Source organism: Bison bison, unplaced genomic scaffold (assembly GCF_000754665.1).
Source record: "Bison bison bison isolate TAMUID 2011002044 unplaced genomic scaffold, Bison_UMD1.0 scf7180017864516, whole genome shotgun sequence".
Taxonomy (NCBI): domain Eukaryota; kingdom Metazoa; phylum Chordata; class Mammalia; order Artiodactyla; family Bovidae; genus Bison; species Bison bison.
The window spans coordinates 9188225-9195219 of record NW_011495069.1 but is presented as its reverse complement, the minus strand read 5'-3'; the positions used below and the strand labels follow the sequence as shown (position 1 = coordinate 9195219).

At 52.7% G+C, this 6995-nt stretch overlaps 2 protein-coding genes across 3 annotated transcripts in view; both read left to right on the top strand.

Moving 5' to 3' along the window:
• Positions 1-5131, top strand: part of GPATCH3 (G patch domain containing 3) — a 6887-nt gene extending 1756 nt beyond the window's left edge. The window contains exons 2-7 of one of the 2 annotated variants that reach the window (XM_010830115.1): positions 116-534; positions 2198-2372; positions 2696-2755; positions 3454-3575; positions 3687-3814; positions 4401-5131. In XM_010830115.1, the coding sequence (XP_010828417.1) occupies positions 116-534; positions 2198-2372; positions 2696-2755; positions 3454-3575; positions 3687-3814; positions 4401-4614 (1118 nt within the window). In that variant the 3' untranslated portion in view covers positions 4615-5131. The remainder of the gene's footprint in view (positions 1-115; positions 535-2197; positions 2373-2695; positions 2756-3453; positions 3576-3686; positions 3815-4400) is intronic. The other variant, XM_010830114.1, reaches the window with a different exon arrangement.
• Positions 5132-5216: 85 nt separating this feature from the next.
• Positions 5217-6995, top strand: part of GPN2 (GPN-loop GTPase 2) — a 9712-nt gene continuing 7933 nt past the window's right edge. The window contains exons 1-2 of the mRNA XM_010830116.1: positions 5217-5959; positions 6530-6686. Of these exons, the coding sequence (XP_010828418.1) occupies positions 5549-5959; positions 6530-6686 (568 nt within the window). The 5' untranslated portion in view covers positions 5217-5548. The remainder of the gene's footprint in view (positions 5960-6529; positions 6687-6995) is intronic.

The following is a 6995-nucleotide window of genomic DNA, read 5'->3' as shown; positions in this document are numbered from 1 at the left end:
GTTTGAAAGGGAGAAACAGTATTAGTGAAAGGATTTAAGCCTTGTCCAGTTTCTGGCTTACGTGTGGCTGGAGACTTTCAGGTTTCAAGTGCCATTCTTCTCCTTGCTTTCCAAGGTTTGGGCTCCTTTCCCTTCAAGACCCGGAAGGAACTGCAGAGTCGCCAGGCTAAGAGTGAAACCTTCACACTGGCTGACCTGAGGCAGCTGCCAGAGCTGAATCCACCGGTGCTGATGCCCAATGGGAATGTTGGCACTCCCCTGCGGGTCTTTTTAGAATTGATCCGGGCCTGCCGCCTACCCCCTCGGATCATCACCCAGCTTCAGCTCCAGTTCCCCAAGACAGGTTCCTCTCGGCGCTATGGCAATGTGCCCTTCACTTACGAGGACTCAGAGACTGTGGAGCAAGAAGAGTTTGTGTACACAGCCGAGGGTGAGGAAATACCCCAGGGAAGCTGCTTGGCAGACATACCATCCAACTCCCGTGAAGAGCCTGAGGAAGAAGAGGAAGAGGAAGAAGAGTCACACTCAGATGACGTGAGTATGGAGCGCCGTCTTCTTGCTGGCAGCTTAGAGAGGCAAACGCATTGCTACTGCCACTCTTCAATTGTGTGTTCCAAGAGCTCTAAACCTGGGGTCCTCAGGAGGCTTCTAAAGACTTGGAACTCCCTGACATTGAATATAAAACTGCATTTGCTTGTGCAGGTGTATGTTTCTTTGGGAAAAGGGACCAGAGCTTTTATCCAAAGATTCTCAAAGGCATCTTTTCATTGCTTCAGAAGACATGTGAGGAGGGTCTCTTTCATTGATGAAATCTACTGACTAAAAGATACGATCACCTAAGGAAGTAGAGGCAGAGCTAGGATGTGAACCCAGTCCCCTTCGCTCCTTGTCTGACCTCTGTGTGCTTTCATCATGTTGAGAACTCACCTCTGTTTTCTGACCTTGAATCTGTGGATTGAACGCTAGCCTCCAGTCTAACCTCATCAGTGAAAGAGACATTTCTTCTATCTCTTTCTCCAAACTTCATTGTTCACCCATTGAATCAGGAGATTTTGTTATTTATTGGGAAACTTTTTTTTAAATGCGTGCCTTGTGTAAAAAGCAATTGATCTATGTCTTCAAAGCTCCCCGCTCCGAGTTACTAACACATCTGGACCACATCCTTAGTGTGGTACTGTTATGCCTTTTCTCCAGCACTTTCTCTGAAGCAGTGATTTCTGAGGCCTCCTGGAGTTTAAATGGGGCAGGGGGCCCCCAGGATTTTAAGCCAGGAGTCATTCTATCATTCCACAAGTCCAGTCAAGCAGCCGTAAACACAGGGGCTAGCACAGGATTCCAGAGACCCTCTAAAGCTCATTTCCTTCCCTCCAAGAGCCTTCAATCTCCCTGAAGAGGAAGAACCAGTATCTGCAAAGGGTACATGGTACAGAATGGGTTTGCAGGCTGGTGCTGCCCCTCTCTTGGTGTACCATCTTGGGCAAATCACTTTGCTTCACTAAATTGAAGTTTCCTTATCTGTAGAACGGGAATAATGGTACTTATTCACAGAGTTGTTGGGGTGATTAAAGGAGCTAAGGTATGTGAAGGGCCTGACACAGTTGACAGTAGGTATTAGTTCTTGTCCCTTCTTTCTTTGTGACATAATGTAGAAAAGCATAAACAGTGTATATTGATTAACACAGAAGTTCACAGACCAGTGAGAGTGCTGTGGGCCTCAGTGTGGGGGACTTCATGTGCGCTAAAGCACTTGAGGATTAAGGAGGTGGTGGCGGAAGAGCAGGGCAGAGAGGCCGGGAGAGCGACATGACCAAAAGTGCAACGATAAGAGTGAGTCAGGCTTGGGACTTCCTGGAGGTCCAGTGGTTAAGATTGGACGCCAGGGAAGTGCTTCCAGTGCAGGGGACACAGGTTCAGTCCCTGGTCAGGGAACTAAGATCCCTATCTGCTGTGTGGTGCAGCTTTAAAAAAAAAAAAAAGACTAGTAGGGGAAGTGGCCAAGTATGTTGAGAAACACTCAGGGCGTGGAGAGATTGTCAGGTCAGGCCTCAGGGGCCAAAAACTTGCTGCTTCTCTGAGAAATTGGGAGGAATAGAGCTGAGGTCCCATCCCTAGGACCTCCTGTGCAGCCAGCTGCCTACCTGTGGGCCTCAGGTCAGGAAGCTGGACAGGCAGGTCTCCTCTCTCCACCTTCTCCCAGGATGATGACCGGGGTGAGGAGTGGGAGCGGCACGTGGCACTGCATGAGGACGTGACGGGGCAGGAGCGGACCTCTGAGCGGCTCTTTGAGGAGGAGATCGAGCTCAAGTGGGAGAAGGGCGGCTCCGGCCTGGTGTTCTACACCGACGCCCAGTTCTGGCAGGAGGAGGAAGGAGGTAATGCTAGCATCAGGCAAGGGCAGGGGTGGTCCCTGCTGCATTCGCTCAGGGCGCTCTGCTCCACGTGGTGGGTTCCCTGGCGGTGAGCCCGACCAGAGGGCTAGGAAAGAGGCTTACATTGTTGTATTTGAGAGACCAGCCATCCTTTCTAGGGGTTGGGGGTCAGGGGAGTGGGGAGAAAATGCCCTCCTCCCAATTCTGAGTGACCCTCCCAGAGGAGAGATTTGAATATACACTCCAAGTTCTAGAATGTCTAGATTTAACTCTTGATAGAACTGAGAGTCCTTGGTTCACTCTGCTTGATGCTTTTCTCTCTGCAGACTTTGATGAACAGACAGCTGATGACTGGGATGTGGACATGAGTGTGTACTACGACACAGGTACTGGGCCCGGGCTTGCAGTACTTGGAGATGGAATGGTGCCCTGGCCGTGCAGTGACACTTTACCAGACCTGCTTAGCAGAGTCTGTGACAGGGCACCAGTCTCTTAAAAGATCACTAGTTGAGTGCATTAAGTGCTGGTTGTGGGCAGCATCTTTTTTCTTTCTGTGTGGAGGAAGGACATGTGGGCACAGCCCTCAGGGAGGTCTGGTTCTGATGGGCAGGCCCTAGTAGAGTGGGAGAATCAGGAGTTCAGGCTCTGGTTAAGAATTTAGATTCTGGAGTCAAGAATCACCTAGGGTTGAGACCTCGCAGTGGTTAAGATTCCCAAGTTTCCAGTGCAGAGGGCTTGGGTTCGATACCTGGTTGAAGAACTAAGATCCCACATGCAGCGCAATGTGGCCAAAAAAAAAAAAATGACCTAGGGTGATTTACAGAGTGGGAGGTGAAGACCTGGGTCCTAATTCCAGCTCTCATTTTTTGGCTCTGTGACTTTTCTGCACCACAGTTTTTCCTCATCTGTAAGATGGGACAGCCATGGTTCTTACTCTTGGCAAACTCCCAGTCTAATGAGAAAAATACAGTAATGACACACTATAAAGATGAATATGTAAATCTTGTGAGGAGGGCCTAGAAACCTGATTTTCCCTACTTCTGCTGAGAGAGACCTTTCCACAAACTGGGCTCTGCTTCCTCAGATGGTGGAGACAAAGACGCCCGAGACTCTGTCCAAATGCGTCTGGAACGGAGGCTCCGTGATGGCCAGGAAGCCGGCTCTGTGATCAGACACCAGGTGGGCACCTTCGAGCGCCATACCAAGGTGAGCATTGTGCCCAGGCCACTGACCCCTTTCTTTTCCTTCTTTACCCCCATTCCCTCCCCTGCCCCCACAGGAGCCCCATGTCTTGAGTCTTCTTTCTTTCCTCTGCAGGGCATTGGGCGGAAGGTGCTGGAACGGCAGGGCTGGGCTGAGGGCCAGGGCCTGGGCAGCCAGTGCTCAGGCGTTCCCGACGCCCTGGATAATGACGGCCAGCATCCCAGATGTAAGCGTGGATTGGGGTGAGTAGGCTGAGGGACTTCCCTGGGAGCCCAAGTGAGCCTTTCAGCTGTACCCAGGTTCCCCATTTCCCTCTGGTTCTGGGTTGGGCGCTAGAGACCCCCCAGGGACTGAACTTTAAAGCAGAATTGGAAGAAGTTGATCTGGCACTAGTCTTTTCGAGACTGAGTCCTCAAGCTTGATTAAGGATGATTAATCTCCTAGAGGAGTCATTCCCTCAAGTCTGAGGAATTTGGACTTGATGATTGCTCTTAGGGAGTGACTGTAAGTCACGAAGTGGTAACAGTTGTTCTGAATTTTGTGTACTATTTAAAATGAAAGCAGTATGTGAGGCCCCTGGTTGCTGGCACCATCAACAGATAAGATGAGGGGGCAGGAGATTCAATGTTCTGTCTTTGGGACAAACCAGGTATGTTGGTGATGGACAGGGAGGCCTGGCATGCTTCAGTCCATGGGGTCACAGAGAGTCGGACACAACTGAGTGACTGAACTGAAGAGATACATAGTAGCTATTACCCTGTTCTTTCCCAACCCCTTTACTGGGGTAAGAGAGCAACCCTCTCACGGAGAGCCCTTTTTTTGTTTCAGGTACCATGGAGAGAAGCTCCAGCCATTTGGGCAACCGAAGAGGCCCCGTGGAACTGGCTTGGGGCTAATCTCCACCATCTACGATGAGCCCCTACCCCAGGACCAAGGAGAGTCGCTGCTCCGCCGCCAGCCACCCACCAGCATGAAGTTTCGCACAGAGGCTTTTGTGAGGAGGTCCAGCTGTGCATTGAACAGCCTCTCAGAGCCTGAGTGAAAGGTTCAAGGACTCCCCCTTAATCAGGATCACTCATAACTGCACAGTGGCAGCCCTGTGCCCAGCCTTATCTTCCACTGAAGGCAGAAAGAACTCTGGGAGCAGCAGTCAGCACGGTTGTTCAGGATGCTTTGTTCAGAACTTGCCTTCTGGTTGTCTACCTCAGGGACATTTTTACAAAAAGCCCCCGTTATATATTTCCCTTTAATGAAAGGAATTAATGACTCCTCCTCCTTGGTCTCCTAACCCTAGTCCCTATTTTTTGGGCTTGCTTCTGTTGCCTCCCCCAGCCCCTTGAAAAGCTGGACTGGCTGAGGTTATCAGCAAAACCTTACTGGGAGGAGGTTACCATGAAGCCCAGAAAGAGGGGCGTTAAGGACACGGAAGAGGAGAGGGCTCATGTTCCTAAGAGACGGTCTTGGGGCGGGCTCCAGTGCTGGGCCGGGGCAGCGGACAACCCTCCGCAGATGTGCCGGGTCTGCGACCTAACGGGAGAATAAAAAGGTTAACTACCGAATTTCTTTTTCTCTTCGGATTTGGGCCAGGAGTACGGTGGGGAAACCCCCGGAAAGGTCCCTGCAGGGCCCCCAATCGGCTCCACGCCCCAGCGTCACTACTTGGGGCTCATCTCCACAGCTCTCGGCGCCAAGGTGTGTCGTCACCGTGAGGGCGGGACTTCCTCCCCGGGCCGGGCTTTCCCGACGTCATCCGGAAGTCGGGTGCAGGTCCCGTCGGTACCTGGCCTTCTGATCCCCTCACAGCGCGTGGGTTCTCTCCTCTTCCTCAGGCGAGCCCCCGGCATCGCGGCCAGCCCGGGGCGAAGCGCACGTTGGGGGATCCCGTCGTTGCCCTCAGAGGTCGTCTCCGGTGTGGTTCCCGCCTCCCTCCCCTGCCGCGCTCAGCTGCTCCGCACGGAGCCGTGTGCCGGCCGCCCATGGCGGGAGCCGCTCCGACCACGGCGTTTGGGCAGGCGGTGATCGGCCCGCCGGGCTCGGGGAAGACCACGTATTGTCTGGGCATGAGCGAGTTCCTGCGCGCGCTGGGCCGGCGCGTGGCGGTGGTGAACCTGGACCCAGCCAACGAGGGGCTGCCATACGAGTGCGCCGTGGACGTGGGCGAGCTGGTGGGGCTGGGCGACGTGATGGACGCGCTGCAGCTGGGCCCTAACGGCGGCCTGCTCTACTGCATGGAGTACCTAGAGGCCAACCTGGACTGGCTGCGTGCCAAGCTCGACCCCCTGCGCGGCCACTACTTTCTCTTCGACTGCCCTGGCCAAGTGGAACTCTGCACGCACCACGGAGCCTTGCGCAGCATCTTCTCCCAGATGACGCAGTGGGACCTCAGGGTGCGTCTGGGGTCTGGCGGGCCTATTTTGCAGATGGAAGAACTGAGAAAGGGAGGAGGACAGATGCCACGCCCCCATGTCCCTCAGTGAGGTAGGGGCCCAGACGCTTTGAAGTAAAACAGGTGTGAGTTCGAATTCTAGCTTTGCCACTAACTCCACACTATGTGGTCCTGTGCAAGTCAGTTTAATCCCTCTGAACCTGCTTTCTCATCTGTAGAATGGATGTGTCACTACCCAGTTGGGGATTATTGGGAGTATAGAAGGGTTTAAGTGGAAAGTGGCATGATGATTGTTGTTGTGACTTGGTAGGCAAAAGAAAGTGAAACAGTGGAGTCAGATGCAGTGCCCACTGGGAGGCTCAGTGCAAGGCATCTTGTAGGAAAAAGTGTTCCACCTCTCCTGGGATAAGGGTTAGCAGTGGCTGTTAGAATGAAACAGAAGGAGGAGGAGACTAATGGGAAGACTTGCCCTTTGCCCTCAGAAGTCCCCAGTCTGATGGGAGGGATAGAGGCCCTAATGTTCCCTGCCTCCCTGGGCCACTCTCACGCCTTTCCCTTCCTCTCTTCCCAGCTGACTGCTGTTCACCTGGTGGATTCTCACTATTGCACAGACCCTGCCAAGTTCATTTCGGTACTGTGTACTTCCTTGGCCACCATGCTGCATGTGGAGCTGCCCCACGTCAACCTCCTCTCCAAGATGGACCTCATTGAACACTATGGGAAGCTGGGTAAGAGATCCTGTTCTGGAAGCCCAGGGCAGCAGGTGGGCTGGAGTGATGCAGAGATCTCTGCTGAAGGAAGCCACTTCCAGGGACTGTGTATGGCCTGGTGAGAGTAGCCACAGGCAGATCTGACCCCTGCCCATTTATTTTGTGCCCCTCCGTGCCAGATACTATTCTGGGTTTTGGAGACAAGAGAGCTACAGATGGTGATATGTATTATGAAGGAATTAGATGAAAATGATGCATAGTGAGTGAATGAGAAGGAGGGTGTAAACTGTACCATTTGAGCTGAGTAGTAAAAAAAAAAAAAAAATA